We start from the raw sequence: 18,855 nt of genomic DNA, 5'->3' as shown, positions 1-18,855 counted from the left end.
TTAATCATGTTTTTCAAGGAAACTTTTTCCCAAGAGTCTGTGCTATATTTGAATTGGCTCCGCTCTCGGTGCAGAGTCCCTGGCACTGCGTGAACACGTATCTAAATCATCTGCCACGACCCTGTCAGTGCGCTCAGCACTACTTTCCACTCCACCATCAGACATATGTAACTGAAAAATAGGTAATTTCACGCTCCGTCTCATCATTGTACATGCGGAGCAACCTCCTCATACATGTGTTGTAAATTGACGATGGCGGTGCATATTTTAATTTTGTGTTTTTACATTTCAGCCTGCAGATATGATTTCATTTTTATTTTTCATCCCTAAAAAAATATGGAAGCCACTGTGAATTTCTGGAGGATAGTATGAAGCTCGGACCTTAAGTTTGTCTCCACAGTAAAGAGACACTGCACCAAACAAGTGCTGAAGCAAAAGTACACTCTACCAACCATTCTTAGACATTGATTAATGCTGTGTGTATACTATACCGTGCTGCATTCAGGCAGCAGCACAGCAGGAGAAGAGGCCTGCCTGGTTCAGTGAAACTTACTGTAGGACTAGTTGTCAGCCTAATGGATCAAATTGATACAGATCATTAATATTAACCAATATCCAGATTTATAATCCAATTGCGTCATGTGGTTATATGACACTGGAGATAAGTTATTCCCACATACCTGAATTCTTTAGAGACCTATTAAGACTAGAGACTGCAGAGAAGTCGCAGATGACCAGGAGGCAAATAAGAAATAAAACTAAATTAGATTAATATACTTTATGTGGGGAAAATAAGCAAACAAGAGTTTGCTGATGCAATTGTTGAATTTCCCCTCAGCTGGAATTCTTTTTATTAGGTTTTTTTTTTTTTTCTTTCAGTGTTAATGATTAATACAAAGTGGGGGGCGGAGAGTTGAACTTTATTCAGCTTCTGAAGGGTTCATGGCAGGAAAAACCTTTGAGAAACACAAACTGAACTACGGAGTAAAGCACAATTCCTCGTAGTTTTAGAGTACAGATAACCTGTGTAAACAAAGACAGGAGTACTGATTGAACTTCTTTACTCAAGTAAAAGTAATAGAGTAAAGGCTCTAGAATGTTCTGTGCAAAGCTAACTGAAGTGCACTATTAAACTCAAAAAGGTAGCATCAGTAGGATTTGTCCCAGCTGTTCCTGAACGCACCACAAAGATTGTTGAGTTGATTGCTGAGTGTCATTATAAACCGTTTTTTCTGCTGTCGTACCACCGGACTGCAGAGCGACTGCCGTCTGCAGCTCCACCGCAAAAATAATTTTAATTTCAGAATCTAACCCGGTGGCAGACATTAAATGTGCAGCACGTCATATCCACCACTCGGGGTCTCTCCTAGCGGGGAATCATGGGAGTTGTGGTCTTGTGCTGACAGACGAGGTAGTTTTTGTTACAGTCACATTACGTTTGGGCGACTTTTTTCTCACCAGGAAGTCGAAGCGACAGGCTGTTACCAATTTTAATGCATACATGTCATATGATAGGTCTTTAAAAATGTACAATACATGAGAACTGACCACCTGTCGAGTTCAAAACAAATAGGGGGCAGCATATAGCGAGAGTAACGGGCAACTGCTGCCAACTATGGCTACCGTTAGCTAGTTAGTTCAGTTAGCCGTGCAGCTAGTTGTCCTGATTGGCAGTTTGGAGGACCAAGGAGAGTGTCGGTGTTTACGACATGGCACTGCTAACATGCTGATGTTTGCGTGCTAAATTTAGCAAATTAGCATTATGCAGAAAGTACAGCTGAGACTGATGGTAATGTCATTAGTTTTGCAGGTATTTGGTGTACAAATTAAAATGTAAACCTGTTGCTGTCAGTGGAAAGTCAGATGATCATGTAAATTACAAACAGCTCATCCAGGAGAGAAACGACACAGCGATCAGACCAACAGTTGTCACAATATTTCACCAAAACAGCCACAAAACAGAAAATGTGAACCACGTGGAGGCACTTCGAGAAAAATCACCGGATTTCCCAGAGTCATTACGATCCGTCCTCCTGAGACCTCCGAATGTTTGTAATAAAACTTTCCTGGCATCCACCTCATGGTTGTTGAGATGTTTCAGTCTGGAGCAAAGTGGAGGATCAAATGACCAACAGACATCAGAGCTGCACTGCCAGCGGGGCTAAAAACATTAGCAACCAAAAAAACTAGCCATTTCCTTGGTTTGCTTTATAGAAAATCCTTTGGATTTAGGGTAGTAAACTGTGTGTGTTGCAGTCTGGCTATAACAGCTCTCAGAATACATATGATCTCGTAACGAGGCCTCTTATCGGCTCTTATCTGACCTCCTGACAACAGGAAGTGATCGAGGTCATGGGAAATATGGTCCTGATTTTGACAAACACAAGATAATTGTATAATCTCTTCCTAAAACTGTGGGGTAAGATCACTGGAAATCCTTTACTTGAGGACACTCATACCATACGGACATTTGCCTCATGACACCCCCGAAGTCCTTATTTAGAAACATCTCAGGATGAAATCTGATCTTAGCGTTAGGCTCAGGCTAGAAATCCAGGTCAAAAGTTATTTCTAAGTGGAAAACTTTGAGCTCCCTGCCAGCCGACATCTAGTGTCTCATCAGGTCGTCTTCGCATTCCTCATTGTCATCTTCAAACAAAATGTCCCAACATCTTTAACCTTTAACAGCTGAGAGTCACACTTCTCTGAACACACGAGGAATACTCTGAAACCACCACTGTGATCGTGACTGACTGAGTTGTTGGTCTGAGGAGGATCCCATGCGAGAGGGCCAAAATGTGCCGATTAAAATGAGCCGCAAAACAAACAGAAGCAGAGAGGACGTGGAGGTGGCCGCCGATCAAGACGAACGATCGACCCGAAGTCACCTGACTGATGTCGAAAGACTGAAATGACCTTAAACTTCCGAGCCAGCAGAAAGTAGGACACAAAGATTGGTCATACTTCATCAAAATGATCCCTCATTGAGGGCTCTTCTGATTAGTCTCGTTTAGCAGAGCCACCTCAGCGATGGATGTGATGACAGATATTGATTTTGAGAGGTTTGCACAATAAGGCTCCAAAGGGCTCCGGTTGCAAAAGACTGATAACGCTAATTTTAACCTAAACTTTGGAACCTCTGCGAGGCTGCACTCGAGCCAGCAGAGCATGTGTCAGGATGTACTAGTATTGGCAATAAAACTGATATTCCAAATTAAATACTTGTAATAAATAAATCCATTGTCTCTTAAGTTTGTCATAGCAGGAGGTGGTTATGCACCTTAAACGACGAAGATTTCATCCGTTATTTAAACAATCTCATGCAACAATCTCAAAGCCTTTTCAAGCATTTGTCTTTCTTTTTAATACCCAATAGCTTTTTTTCTAACAATCTTCAAGTCTTTCATGTGTGTAAATGACCCAAACAATTAATATTTCTGTTATTTACTGTCAGTTTGCTTTATAACATATAGTCATTAGTAGCCACGGGCCACCACATTCATACAGTACATCACACAACATGTATTGCACAGAGAGTAAACGCTGCCATCTGCTGGAGCGGAGGTGGAAATGAAAAGAGCTCAGACACACTTTTATCAAACTAATGTTTTTATTTGTTTTAAAGGTTGCAGAGCATCAGATCCTTTTTTACTATTAAAATAAGTAAAGCAACATTTAAATATGAAGTCAATGGTATCAGTGGCCTCAAAATGTGACTGGTCTCTTGGCCGTACAGTAAATATAAATGACATTTTATTCTTTAGGGTGAATCGTTTTATTCAAAGTATCCTTGTTGATGACACTGAACAACTTCAGGGGATGTGACGCCTTCTGACTATGTGCCTTTGACATGTTTCTGATTCAGTGGATCATTTACACAATTTTACATTTAATTCTCATGATTACAGATGTTTGCTGTCGTTGCGGTTTGTGTCCATTCACGCTGAAAGTCTTCACTGTTTTTCTCTTGGAACGCAGAAATATAATGAACCAAAGTTGCCAAATTGGGATGGCTACACAATAAAAACGGCTAACTGTTTGAGTCTTTGGTGTGATGTTATCAGAACTGAATGACATTCGGTGTGATTGTCTTGTGTTTGTGTGTAATTTAGAGAATGATTCAAGGACGGGGGAACGCGGGAGTTCATGACGAGGCTCGGTGGGAGGTGGAGACGAGGCGAAGACGGGGCGGAGTTCACCAGTCTATGATCGCTTTCTTCTGTTCTCAAAATTTCTGAAGTTGGCCGGCCTGATCTTCATCTCTGCAAATTCAATTGAGTGTTCGTGGCCCTTCCAGTGGAACCAGTTGATCCCCTGTGGAAAAACAGAAAGAGCACAAATGATGGGAAACAGGCTCGAAAAGTGAGATATCCAACACTTCAGATTCATCTTTCCACACACACCACACAGATCACAGAGGAGCAGGAAATTCTCCTGGAACAATCGGACTCGTTTCTCTATTATACTGAAGGTGAAAAATAATAACTTACATAATGTTTGACACAGTGTGGAACATCTGATGTAGATCACTCACATTTTGGAAAATGTTATGTAAAGTTTGACAACAAATACTACAATATAGCGCTCCTTTCAGTTGTACTTTATATCTTTAGTTGCATCTTTATATATACATTGAGAGCTACTGTGACTAAGCACATGACACAAAGCAGTTTGAGAAGAAGAATGACGAGCTAAAAGTTAAAATAGTCAGGGCAGACAAATATAATTTTTCTTACTCAAGCACTGCAGGTAATTATAAAGCTATGAGTATTTGGTCTCCTCTGATGCAGGTTTTATGTAGGAATATTATTAATTATTCAAATCAGATTAATCTTTTTTGCTAACAGGTGAGATCACGTTATGAGGTTCACTCGCAGATTTAAAGACTTTCACACAGGAGGGCTCGACTCATTTTAACAAAATTGAATCAAAAGATGGATCAATTAAATTAGATTTTGGCAATTAAGACCACAGAAATTGAAATTAATACAATTTAATGACTTTTAACTCCGCAGGACGAGCAGACACCCTGAAAATGGCGATAATGGAACAGAGCTGCAAATAAAACCAGCAACAGGACTGAATGATGAAAAATGTGAATACATTAATTTTGTTACTGTGATCGTTTAATGTTGCGGACCACAATAGAATCATCCCTCCGTGAACAAAACAGGAATAATCTCGTCCGAATGATTTTATGGAATATGTGCAAACTGTACCCACCTTACTGTGACTTGTGTCTCCGTATTTCCCCATGAGGTTGACACGATGACAGTTTTTATACCAGAAGGCTCCCTTGTAGGACAAGGCGCAGTTGGTGACAGCGATATCGTTATCGTTGTCGTAGGTGGAGAAGGGTCGACCCTGGTGGTAAGTCATGGAATCACCTGGTGGAGACATTTGACAGTTCAGCCCAGAAGACACGAACGTGTGAGTTTATTCATTTACAGACAGTGTTTTTTGTGAAAGGTGTAGTAAAACAATTTGGGAAATATGTTTGTTTTCTTGCAGAGAGTTAGATGAGAGGATCAATAACACGCTCATGTTGGTGTGCTCAGTTTGAAGGCACAACCAGGAGATCATTAACTGGGTTTTAACCTCATGTCCACATACAGATTATCAGGATGTCTGGATGGGACATTTTCAATATCGCCCAAGCCAAACTACATGTTCTTTAAGAGGTAAGCTTTTCAAATCAGGATGACCCTGTACTTATTGCAATTCTAAGCACATACATGACTTGTTCTGCACATACATTAATGTACACGCTGATGGATTTGGTCAGCGAGGACCTTTGAACCCAAAAGTCCAGATGGCAACACGATGAATAAAAGAAAATGAGGTTGTGATCTTTGTAGTATGTTGTCCCCGAAGTCCTTTAATGGGATACATACCTGCTGTTCCGCTGTATGCTCCTATGTAGAGTTTATAGCGTGTTCTGGGCTCTGCGATCGTAAACTTGTCGTACTGAGCGTAGGCTGATTCCCCTTTGTCCCTCAGGTCCACTCGCAGCTCGTAATGTCCAGAATTTGTGATTTTATGGAGGTTGGATAGACCTGTGATAATTTAATATGTGTGAGTTGGGAGAGCAGTACGAGGGAGGTGAAGTGTATAAGACGAGAAGACAAGTGCTCTCACCCAGCCAGAACTCATTATTCATGTTCCCGAAGCCAGCCGTGTAGTTCTTCCAGTTCCTGTAAAACTCCAGCTTTCCATTCTGGCGTCTGAGGAGAACCTGAAGGAGAAGAAGAAGAGTGTCACGACAGCTTCACGATAATCACAACGAGCACGGCCAAGTTCAATGTGGTTCAGGCGCTGCATAACTTACATGATCACATCCTATTTGAAGTGAGTTATGGTTTCAGAGCTGCCATTAATTGGACTCCAGCAGGCTGATGTACTCACCATCCATCCCCCGCCATCTGTCGTCATGTCACAGTAAACCTGGATGGGCTGGCTCTCCTCTCCTCCCACGTAGATGGTGTACAGACCAGAGGTCGTCTCACCGTTCAGTAAAATCTGAGCACAGTCCCGAGGGCGTCTGTACAACTGTCCAACTAGAAGCACACATTAAAAAGAAATCATCTCAGGCAACACAGTTCCTTCATCTTCATCTGTGCTGTATATATGAATAATAAAAAAAAAAGAGTATAGAGTTTACAGGATCGTGTGTGAGTGAGGAGCTTGGAAAGAGGAGACGGGTTTTGAAAAAGGAAAATTAAATCCCTCTGGGAGCAGCTCAGACAGGATGAAAAATAAGCACAGGTGAACTGACTGGAACATCACTTAAAGTGAAAGGAATTTGCATTAGAAGAAGGAATATCTGTCTAAAGGACTGTTACGTAACGCATCACCAACCAGACCAAAAAGAACCTTCTGGTCCTATTTCCACAAATGATTTCTACAAAATGATTAAAAAAAAAGAGGTGTGATCTAGCAGGTGCTTTCATCCTTACTGGTGGTGAAGACGGTGCTGACGAAACGACTCCTCTGGACTCCAGCGATGGCTTGCAGTCTGACGGTGTATTCTGTTGAGCCAGTCAGTGGAGCCATGCTATAGGAGGACGCAGTCGGGCTGAGCACCACTTCCTGAATCCATGAACACACATCAACACAAAGTACTCACAGAGAGCAACACCATACTGTAGACATACACAGAAAGATATAAGCTTTTAAAAATGTCCAAAAAGTGTTGATACTGATGAGCAAAGGTGAAAACAAATTGTGTGAGGAGTTATTCGTTTTTTTTGCATCGAATAGTTTCTCTAAAAAAGAAGGCTTTCCAAAATGAGTTTCCTTGAATGCGCTGACAAGAAAGTTTAGGATTGATTGCCAATAGTTCTTCAGGTGAAAGCTGAAAACAATGGCTGCCTAGAAGGTAGAACATAAATTACAGTATGTTTTGGAAAATGGCTGTCAGTAGAGAAGGATTATGCAGTCTGTGGATTCTGGGTTTTAGCCATGGATTTACAAAAAGATGAATGACGCGTCTCCACTTCCTCCAACTGCACAAAAATTAAGCCAAAATATCCTGAACTGGAGTGTTGTCATCTTGCGCTGGTGATGTCATTTGTAGCCAGAGTCTGCACAGCGTAGATCTGGCGGTGGTGTGAGCAACATTCACATTCATACCTCTGCTAAGTCCCCTCTTGTACTCACTCATAGATACCAGCAACTTAAATAAACCTGCATCATCAAGATCAATGCATTATTCTCTGACAAATTAACTAAAATGTTTACCATATTTGGACAAGAGGGTGGAGCTGTGGGGGATATCCTGACTGAATCTGACTGAGAATCTGAGAAAACGTTATGTAGCAACTTGTCAATCACAAGGTAACCACACCCTCTTAAATTTCAGTCTAAATGGGACTTGCAAAATGAACTTCATGAAGAAGACTTGAAGCTAGAGCTTAAGGCCATAAACTCACTAGGAAACTGTTTATTAGGGTCATGACTGAAGTGACACGTAGTGTCTCATTTTCTCTTAGGACTCCATTATTAAGGCTACAGATTCAAGGAGCTTTACAGTCAACGGTTGTGAAAAAGCGTTGTGAGGATGCACGTACCCTGATTACACCATCCACGGAGGAGAAGGTGAGCGTGTAACCAGTGACAGCAGCCTGCGGAGGTTTCCAGGTCAGAGTCGCACTGTCGGTCTGGATGTTAACAGCTGTGAGATCACGAGGAGGGTCCACGTCTGAAAACACAACATCACACCGTGGGTTAATCATTCATTAAAACAGCTGCGAAATATACAAAGATTAGAATGAAAGTTGCTTCATGGTCTTCTCTCTCAGCGTACCAGTGGTGAATTCAGTAACTGCAGAGTCGCTCTTCAGAGCTTCTTTCATAGCGTGCACTCCAACTGTGTAGTGAGTTCCTGGAACCAGGGAGCCCATCTCGAACTCCACTACGTTCCCAGAAACATGCTTCACCATGGGGGACACTGTAAGGAGACACGCATCAATAAATCAAACCAGACGATCAAAGTTGTTCTCTCACACACACACACAACGAAATATCACCTTTAAAAGATGACCTAATTCTGCTTCTTGTGTAAATCAAAGGGTAATACAGATAAATGAAAACATGTGTAATCTCACCCGAATCTGCGCTGTATGTAATGACGTAGCCATCGACAGTGGCCACAGACGGTTGCCACAGCAACAGGGCTGAGGAGTCCGTGACATTGACTGCAGTCAGACCCTGAGGTCTGTCCAAAGCTTAAGGGCACAAACAGGAACACGGCGTCAAGAGGGAAGGCTTCAATTAAGCTTTCCACGAACTGACTCCACAGGAGGACTGAAAACAGAGGGTATGAGCGTTGTGCAAGGAGAAGAAGAAAGCTGACCTGTGGTTACAGTGTCTGTGCTGGGGTCACTTTCCTCCAAACCCTTCACAGAGCTCACAGTCACTTGGTACATTTTGCCGGGGATCATGTTGGAGAGTAGAGCCTCAAACACGCCACCGTCAACGGTCACCGTCATCGGGCTTCCTGTGGAGGAGAGAGAACAAAATACGAATCTAACTGGGCCCAAAAACAACAACAACAAAAAACCCTCCGTGTTAATAAATGATGGGAGTTGTTAGTTAAAAAAAAAAAAGTAGGACAAGAAGGATTACACAAAAACTACTTGACATTTGCACTTTGGCCACTTTGGTGCAGATCCAGTCCAAGAATATTTTCTCTTTCTTTAAGCTTGTAAGATAGGCAGTTTCCACATGCCACATTTATGTTAGTTTCTCAGGAAATATTGCATGGCTCTTAATGAAAAAAATCAGGCATGATGAGGTTGCTTGAATCTTTCAATAATAATCTTACTGATGCAGATCAAAGAGACTGTTTACTACTGAGTGCCATTCTAGTTTTTTCATTATCCAAGTTGGAAACTGAATTAAAGCCCACAGTAAACTATATCAAAGCACAATAACCCTGATTGACCTCTTACCTCCTTCAAAGGGCAGATAGGTGATTCTGTAGTTGTCCACAGGAGAGCGAGGCATGGACCAGTGAACCACAGCTGAGGAGTCAGTCACATCAGAGAAGTGAAGTCCCCGTGGAGTGCTCAGGCCTGGCAAAGCACAAATGGATATGCGTGGACAGGAAAGCAGAAAAAGGAGAAGAAAAAAAAGACGGGAGAATTAAAGTGAAGAAAATATGGCCTATAACATTGTAAGAAAAAAAAAAAAGAAAAGAGAAAACTATGAGCTCAGAGTTGCCACATTAAACTCCAGGAATTATGTTTCCCAAAGGACCATTTTCCACTACAGTCAGACATGGAGTTAAGCCTACACCAGACAAATAAAGATGATTAGTGAGATTGTGGGTTCAGTTCTGACAGCAGACGACACACCAGAAAAGTTTAACAGTTAGTATGAAACTGCACACTCTGCAGTGTTCTTCAGTACCTGTCTGAGCCACCCCAGTAATCGAATGGGAGCGTTGGTCCAGTGTGACCCCGTAAAGCTCGATTTCATACTCAGTGCCACTCATGAGTCCAGTTAAAACCTTGGTTCGTTCGTCTCCACGCACACTGAGCTCTTGAGGATGAGCTAATCTTTTGCTGTCCCTTATTTTGATCACAAATCTGTCAAAGATGTCTTCATCAGAAGTCCACGACAGACGGAAACTATCGGCTGTGATGTCCGAGACAAAGAGATGCTCCACTTCTGGCTCAGCCTCTGGTTAGACAATAGAAACAAAATATTGCAGTAGGTTTGGCGTTTTCCCCGCAATATTCACCAACTTCTCAGAGATGGCCAAAGACATCAGTTTGGAGGAAGTCAGCGATCAGGCAAGAAGGTTTCCGGGGTTAGATTCCAGCCTGAAGGCAGCTCTGATCTGCCATGCTCAGGTGTCTGTTAGTGTAAATCGGTCGAAAACACAGCACACGGGAAACAAAGACGTACATTTGGGTGGATTAACAAGACAAGATGCTTTTGGTAAATGTTTATTTATGTCAGTCAGCAGGTTCACATTCTGTAAAAGGCTCCAACGGATCTGTTGGAGGTTGAGACGAGGTCCCCATGCGTCTTCAAGGCCGGCCTCGATGCATTCAGTGCATTCAAAAGGTAAAGAAACAAATGAGATCAACTGACATTTCATGCTCAGAATGTCTTGTTGATGTGTAAGTGTTTTCCCGCTTCTGATCATTTTGTTTCAATCAGTGGTTTCAGCCAGATTTAAAAAACCAGCATGAAAAGGTAGCAGCATGGTGAAATCAACTTTAAAGAGACATTTCATCCATAAATCAAAAATACATGTTTTTCCTCCATTTTTGCCTACAGTGCCACTTATCTATCTAGATTGTTTTGGTGTGAGAATCTTTATACTGTACTACACCCATCAACCATATCACAGGAGAAGGAAGCGTGCATCTATTCATGGATTAGAAGCCCGAGCATGTAACAGCGTGGGAAGTAAATAAAACACACAATATCCCAGAATTAACACCCAGAGTCAGATCAGATTCTGCTCTGATCTGGAATCGTTTACTGACAGGAGAGATCAGAGATTCATTTTTAACCTTTGGGATTAAAAAGTGGATTCATCTTCACTTCTGTTCATCCACCTGACTGCAGCAGTGATGCACGGTGACCTCTGTTGTTGAGTGTTAACTTTCTGTAATGTTGATTGCCAATAAGAGCTGAAGGGGATTTAATCATTGTTGGATACACTAGGGATTATGCACCCAATGCAATGAAACACAATAAAGGTCTACAAGGTGCAGCCACCATGAGCAGATGCTTGCTTCTCTCTATGCATTGACACTATGATTGGTGAAATTTGGTAGAAAGAAAATAATTCCTTCATGAAACTCCTCAAATAAAGTCTGTGGATTATCTTGAGTGTCATGATTTCTTGAAAGAGACATTGCTTTTAAGCTTTCAAATCTATTTTTTTGGCACTTTTGAGCACCTCAAGCTGAGTACCATCTAGCTCCAATACATGAACGAAAAGTTAGTCATCTCTACAGCTGATATCTCCAAAAGTCAGCCCCTCACACCAAAACAGTCTAAATGGGTCAAAATTGCACTACAGGTAAAGAGAAAAAATATGGATTTTTTTTGGTGAACTGTCCCTTTAAAAGACAGACTGCATTCTTGTTATATATCCAGGGATGAATGTGGTCAGACATCTGAAGGAAAACACATTTTAAAATATGAAAACAAACAAATATGCTTGCTCATATTTTTTGGAGGTAAGAGGAAACAGACGGGAGCTCCACATCTCATCCCCCCGGTGACGAAGCTGCATACCAAGAGAACACTTCAAACAGAAAAAAGAAAGTGAAGTCATTCTGGAAGAGAGTTGTGTTATAAATCTTGAGTTGGGGTTAGGTTACAATACTGAGCTGAAGCCTCACAATCCAAACATAGCAGTAACCAATATTTGTCTGGCTGAATATGTTACATCATCTCTTTTGGCAACTTCTAATGAAAATACTGAAAATCAAATGATTCTTTAATTTACAGATCTGCCAGGTTGTGATGGTGAAACTTCAGATCGGATCATAAAGTTTAATGATCATATTTGTACAGTGGTTGAACAACAGGAACTGCACTCTTTAGTTAGACGAGGGGCCTTGCAGCGCACTGTGAGTGGTACCTGTCACAGCCACTGTAGTGAGAGGCCGAGAGAGAAGCCCTGACTCTGACACCCCGGTCAGTCTGACCTCATAGCCAATGCCGGTGATGAGGCCCCAGATGTCCAGCTGACTTTGGTTTCCTGGCACAGTGAACTCTTGAGGCTCCAGCAGCCAGCCAGAGTCTGTCACCACTATGTGAAAGTGGCTGAAGCCGCCACTAGAGGGGGCTAATTCCTTCTGCTGCTGCAGCTGCTGCTTCACCTCCCACGACACGCGGAAGCCGTAGGGGGTTATGTTGGAAATGGTCAAGTTTTCCACTTTAGGCAAAGGAGCTGGAGGGGGAGTGGGTTTGATTGTTTTATGAGAGGGAACACATGTGGGAGGGGAAGGAGAGTGAACAACCAAGTGTGCAATTATTGCAAAAGCAAATCTTAATATCTGTTCTTCAAGGTTTTAAAGGGGTAAAACGAAGTTGTTTTGACATGTAAAATGACAACATCTGATCTGAAAATCTCAAATTTCAAAGGCCAAAAGACATTAAGGGCAAATTTGGCACGCATCACAATGCTGTATATACTTCTGCAACAGACTAGAAAAATGAATGATCTTTTCTAATAGTGTCTAGAGTCACAAAACCAACTGAAGGGGGAAAAATGATCACTGCCGTTTTTTTGTTATGAATCCCAGAAAAGATACTTCCCAAGACAAATAGACAACACACACTGCGAGAGGTGAAGACAAAAACTTGACACGGGCATGCAAACTCCCCTGAGAACTCAACACAAACATCTAGTGGTCATTTCTGGTACTGCACCCGGAGACAATTTTGCTTTACAGCCAAATTATCACCTGATATGTTCTAGTGACATTCCTATAGGTTAAACATCAACTCTGTAAAAATGTTTAAAATTACATTATATACGACTACTAATGGCTGTAGAATAATGACATCATTGGTGCTCGGACTGGTTTCTTTAACTTTGCTTTCACTCCATAATCTGTCTGTCACTGTGACAAAAATCTTGTGGGAAAATGATGGCTGACCGGTGATGGAGTATATCAACAGTGTACACAACAGTGTACTTCTTTAACATTACTCTTGTTAACTTAGGTAAAAGCTCTGAATAGTTTTTCTACCACTGTCTTTTAATTTTTAATACTTCAAATACGAACTGTCACTGTAGCCAGTTTCTGTGAGATAAACTACATCTACACCATATGGAAACAAAAATTTGACATTTATTCTGTTGTATATCAAACGATGGTTAGACGCAAGCTGGTAAAATATAATTAGCAAAACTGTAACATCTGTCTCTGACCTCTTTGAGGTTAATAAATCAAATTGTTTTACGCAGCAGAATTGTTACCAGATTGTGAAAACAGTTGGTGCTAATGATGCATGTCAAATTGCTCTTAATGCATTTTCAGACTTTAGACCTGCAGACACAAATGGAAAAACCTTTTAAATAAATGTTGAAGGTTTTCAGTCATTCAGGTCATGGTAATATAAAGTGCTATATCATCCAAGCTTAATGGATGAGAGGTGAAACATCTTCAAGAAACTGAAACAAGTCCAGTTGCCTGTGATAAAGCAATTGATGGTAAATTATCATGACACAAAGTTCCTCATTTTAGCCTATTAAATGTTTTGATGCAAATCCTTCCAACTACAATTGATGATAGAGTTAAAGACATGAGAAAAATACGTAGTACCTGTGACAGCGTGGGCTAACAAAGAGGGAGTGTGGCGCCCGTGAGAGATACCATACAGCTCAATATCATAGCCTGTGGCATCCATCAGGTTAGAGATGGTAATGTTACGGGCTTCACCAGGCAGTCTGAACTCCAGTGTATCAGACTGCTGCTCAGGGTCACTGACCCGGATAACAAATCCATCAAAGTGGCCCGACACTGTGCTCCAGGACAAACTGAGATCATGTGGGCTCACAGATGAAGCGGTTATGGGCCCCAACTGTGGGACATCCTCTGAACGAAGAAAGAACAGTGCTTTTCAGTTATGTTGTGCTGATAAATTACAATGTGGTTGGTACATGCAGTGTCAGAAAATGCATGTAGTTGTGATACCTGTTGTAGCTACATCAAATAAGGGCTGCGTGTTCTGGCCACCAGCACTGGCGTAAAGCTTTATGTTGTAGCTTGTGCTCGCTTTTAGCCCAGCCATGACTGTGGAGCGCACGTCTCCAGGCAGAGCGCGCCCCATCGCCTGCGAGGGCAAAGCAGACTCTCTGACTTCTACTATAAAGTTATCAAAAGCCTTTTCTCCTGTCCGCCACGACAGAGAAAATCTGTCTGAGGTAATGTTAGAAACAACTAGCCTGGACAAATCAGGCTCTTCAGCTACAGGGGAGAGAAAAATATAAAATATATTCATTTAATGAATTAGAAAGCATGTATTTGTCTCTCTATAAAAGTCCAGCATATGCATACAGGCCCAAGTTAGCTTTACAGTGCAGATATAAACTGGAGAACATTAAACATAGCCCTGGTCTTTGTAAGTCTGACAAATACAAAAAAATCCAAATACCTGTTGATGCAACAATACTGACAGCATTTGTTCGGGATCCCTTGTATGTCCCATAGAGGTAGGCTACATAGTCAGTGCTGGGCCTGAGCCCTGTGACATCATGGGACTTTACATTGTGGGATATGTTATATTCCTTTGGCTCCATCAGCCAATCAGAATCAATTATCTCCAGGATAAAACCATCAAATTCTCCTTCAGTGCCATTCCAGAGGATTGAAAAGCTCTCTGACGTTAAGTTTGAGATATATAGTTTGCCAACCACAGGCTGATTCACTAAAGAGAGAAATCATTATTACATTTTCATCAAAACCATCTTAATACAAACGGATGTAAGTCCTAACTTATTGGTTTATCTTATTAAAATGAATACAGTGTTACAGGACACTCACCACCAACCACTTGAAATTGCTGATAGTCTGAGTAGCTCAATAAAAGATTAAGACGTGCAAAACCTTTTGCATTAAAAAAACCCCCCCACAATAATTCTAAAACAAACATTTTTGAATCAAAGTATCTTTTACCAAAAACATGATTATTATTAGAGCCCAACTGATAAATTAGTCAGCTGATGTCATTGGCCAATGTTGGCCCATTGGCCACAGATACATCAGTACTAGTGTTACAGTGGTATGCCATGGATGTCATAGTACCGTGTACATTTGTTTACCTAGGGAATTTACTTCTACTGTACAAGCGCTATTACAAATATACATATTCAAACTTAATATTAAATTTGATGTTTATCAGAACATTATACCAATTTAATAATTTATTTCACATGGACATGACAGTAACATTGGTGCTGCAACATAAAATCATGCACAAGCCCCAGATGCACTTGTGTACAGTGTTGTAAAAGAGCAAGATGCTTATTTACAACACCTCTCCATGAGAGGCTTTTCAAAAGTTAAAGCGTGAAGAAGTTAAGCAAAGCAAATAGAATAAAAACAAATTACAGCTACAAAAACAGTACAGGTAAAAATACAGTACATGTTTTTGTATGAAGTATGAGAACAGTGTTGTTTCTCTTTGAGCCATGATTTAACACTTCAGTTTAAAACATTTAAGCTGTGGTGAATTTTACTCGTTCAAGCATCACTTGTAATTGATTTTTGACTTTTTTACTCGCTAACATTGATATTGACCCCAAACATCCAGTATCGGTCAGGCTCTAAGAATAACATGGACAAACAGGTACTGCCAAAGGAAAAAACACAAAAGCCTTCATAGTGTAGCTGAGAAGTACTGGCCTGCAAGTTTAAATAAGTCAATTGTTGATTTAAATGTGAAAATGTGGCAAAAGAAGGAATATAATTGGATTTAGTCTCTGTCATGCATAATAAAGGGACTGCTAGCACTAAGGAGGAGTTAAAAGCCACATAATGTTGCAAACGATCAATTCAAAGCAGAATGAGAGAGCTACAGAGAAAGTTTAACTAAAGCAATATTTTCCCATGCAATGAGAATTTTAGTCAGTTAAGTGCAAACATGCAGTGAATATTAAGGCATCATTCAGATGTAAAACAAGGTGGCGTGACTGTTAACCTCAGATTATATCAGCTTTTTACCTTGAAAGTGACAAGAAGATTTAATCATTTGCCACCTAGCAGTCCAAAAGGAAATGAGCAGTATTTACTTTGACGTTCTGTGCAAATAAGCTTCATCATAATCGACAAAACTGAACTAGCTCAGTTTCATTCACACAAACCAGCAGAACTCAAATGTCACTAAAACTGTGAGTACTTACACATCCACGGGCAAATGATCCCTCAAGGTTAATCAATTACACACTGAATGAAGGGTGATGGGATGAAATGAGATGGTCACGCTCTCGTGGTGCGACGGGCGTGTGAGGGTGAAAGTTATCGGTTTGCTTTTGCAATCATTGCAGCACATCAGCGTCAAACCTCACCACGATGCAGGGGATGGTAGAAGGGGGAGGGGGCTTCATGCACTTTGGTAACTAGGATGGATGGAGCAGCTCGGGGTAAGGGTGAACATTTGAGGGGCGTTTGCTCGGCTCAGTGATGCGGCACTGGTGCTCATCACCCTGCCCTCTCTCAGCTAGACAGAAACAGTGGCTGGAGGGTAAAGAATGGGTCATGACATGTTTGTTAAGATGAAGCAGTGGGCACCCTGAGGCCAGGGTGTTGGACAGTGATGACAAAACAGAAATTAGGTTATTATGCTGTTCTGGTTTCATGCAGCGACGCTCCACTGTGAGTCAGAAAACAGAGGTTCTAGTATGTGTCTGTGTGATACCAACTGAAACAGAAAGATGATAAAATATCAAAGGAAAGAAACAAAGTTAAGAGGATAAAACTCTGCAACGCTGTAAGTTGCAGGTACCTGTGGTGGCGTCAGTGTACACGGGTTCAAGGAAGGAGCCCTGATACATCCCAAACAGGCCAACCATGTAGCTGGTGTTGGGATTGAGCCCGGAGATGCCCAGGCTGAAAGCGCCTCCTGACAGAGTGAGGTTCTGGCTCTCTGCGAAATTCTCCAAGTTTGTTACCTCAATGACAAAGCTGTCAAATTCCCCACCAGAGGGGCTCCAGGACGCAGTGAAGCCGTCCCATGTAATGTCAGATATGGTGAGGTTCGTCACCTCTGGCTTCAGCTCCTCTGGTAGATAGACAGATCAGAGTGGGGTCAACTGAATGGCAAGATAGATTGTAAGAATTACTTGCACATAAGGAACATAATTCATTACTATGAGAATGACATGAGTGTTCGGGCCACGTTCAGAGAAAATATGGAGGATTTAAGTCAGTCTATAATAAAAAAAAAAGAAGTTGTATTTCAAGAGGAAAGTTGTAATAATTTGAGAATTAATTCAGAAAATATACCTTGCAATATTAGGACTTTCTTCAGAGTATTATCATTTTTTACCTTTAAAATATGACTTAAATCATAAAACAGTATGACAATAATCTTAAAAGTACAAGTCTTGCAATATGACTTTCTTTGTTGAAATGGTTTAACTTCATTAATTTTCAATATCATGACTTTTGATTGAATCTAATATAGTTTCAAGTCTGTCCTCAGTTTTCGTGGCCCTAATACTCTGCCGAAAAATAAGATTCAGAAATCAAGTAAAAGATAACACAGAATGAAAGACATTATCTTTTATAACACAACAGTCTGTGGAAAAAAAAAATCACCATGCAGAAACACTGAAATGTTTAGAGCATTGATGATGGGTTGTGATGAATGCCTATAAAAAGAAATACTTGCTCCATGTACCTGTAGTAGCAAAAACTTTGACAGGCAAAGATCGTTTTCCTTCCACCAGCCCTTGTAATGTGATATTATACTGTGTCGAGGGGGACAAACCCTCTATATCAACCTTCCTCGCGCTTCCCGGTAGTGTTGTGGTCACATGAGCTTTAGCTGCCCCTGACGGAGAACTGACCTCCACCACAAAGCTATCAAAGGCCTCGTCAGGTGCCAGCCAAGCCAGGCTTAGATTAGTTGAAGACACATTGACTGTGAGGTTCCCCAACATGTCATGGGTTGAGCCCCCAGGCTCAGACCCAGAACCCATCACACCAGTATCAGAAGTGGAAGGAGCCTCGGTGTTTAAAGGATGGAAGAGATCTGAGTTTTGTACTGCTTCAGTATCCAGAGCAGACTGTGGGGTTGATGACGAATCCTTGATGCTCAGCGTAAGTACATCTTGAGAGGTAGGCTTTGCTGCTATAGTGAATAAAAGCAGGTTAAAACATGAATGCTGTATGTTACTGGCTCTGATGATGACTTAAAAATTTACCTGTGAAGAAGAAACTGGGTTAAAGAAAAAACACTGTAGGATTCACATAATACATCAAAGTTCTGTCCATGATCCGTCTAACTGCTGTTAAGATTTCATCGTTTTCTCTCGTCTCTTAACGGTTTATATCATCAAGCAACAGCTACGGTATTAATGACACTGGAAGTCAGTGCCATTAATGTTTGAAGGTTCTGAGTAGTCCACCAGAGTGGAAGTACACAGTTGTCTTCAAATCGATGGTGAAGCCATGCACAGCCATTTTGTTGCTGCCGTCCTAAAGAAAGACTGTTGAGTCACTTGTTTGACATGCGAGTGACGTATGCTGTAATTTCCTCAGACTGCTACAGTCATTTCATCGTGTAAATGGGTTTGATGAAGATGAATGATGTGGATGGGATTAGTGGTACAGGCTTTCAGAGAGCAGAATGGTTGCAATTAAGAGCTCA

The 18,855-nt window shown here is 41.2% G+C and overlaps 1 protein-coding gene across 5 annotated transcripts in view; it reads right to left on the bottom strand.

Moving 5' to 3' along the window:
- Positions 1-3,591: 3,591 nt before the first annotated feature.
- The window catches only part of zmp:0000000846 (tenascin), a 54,473-nt gene continuing 39,209 nt past the window's right edge, over positions 3,592-18,855 (bottom strand). The window contains exons 14-31 of one of the 5 annotated variants that reach the window (XM_037118260.1): positions 17,884-18,336; positions 16,987-17,262; positions 14,638-14,910; positions 14,178-14,450; positions 13,806-14,078; positions 12,113-12,424; positions 9,913-10,185; positions 9,453-9,575; positions 8,855-8,998; positions 8,607-8,726; positions 8,306-8,449; positions 8,070-8,200; positions 6,957-7,089; positions 6,406-6,557; positions 6,139-6,235; positions 5,895-6,056; positions 5,224-5,387; positions 3,592-4,314 (exon numbers count right to left, since the gene is read on the bottom strand). In XM_037118260.1, the coding sequence (XP_036974155.1) occupies positions 4,204-4,314; positions 5,224-5,387; positions 5,895-6,056; positions 6,139-6,235; positions 6,406-6,557; positions 6,957-7,089; positions 8,070-8,200; positions 8,306-8,449; positions 8,607-8,726; positions 8,855-8,998; positions 9,453-9,575; positions 9,913-10,185; positions 12,113-12,424; positions 13,806-14,078; positions 14,178-14,450; positions 14,638-14,910; positions 16,987-17,262; positions 17,884-18,336 (3,614 nt within the window). In that variant the 3' untranslated portion in view covers positions 3,592-4,203. The remainder of the gene's footprint in view (positions 4,315-5,223; positions 5,388-5,894; positions 6,057-6,138; positions 6,236-6,405; positions 6,558-6,956; positions 7,090-8,069; positions 8,201-8,305; positions 8,450-8,606; positions 8,727-8,854; positions 8,999-9,452; positions 9,576-9,912; positions 10,186-12,112; positions 12,425-13,805; positions 14,079-14,177; positions 14,451-14,637; positions 14,911-16,986; positions 17,263-17,883; positions 18,337-18,855) is intronic. The other 4 variants (XM_037118261.1, XM_037118262.1, XM_037118263.1 and 1 more) reach the window with 4 other exon arrangements.

This window comes from Acanthopagrus latus, chromosome 12 (genome assembly GCF_904848185.1).
Source record: "Acanthopagrus latus isolate v.2019 chromosome 12, fAcaLat1.1, whole genome shotgun sequence".
NCBI classification, from domain to species: Eukaryota; Metazoa; Chordata; class Actinopteri; order Spariformes; family Sparidae; genus Acanthopagrus; species Acanthopagrus latus.
This window is presented reverse-complemented; position numbering and strand designations above follow the sequence as displayed.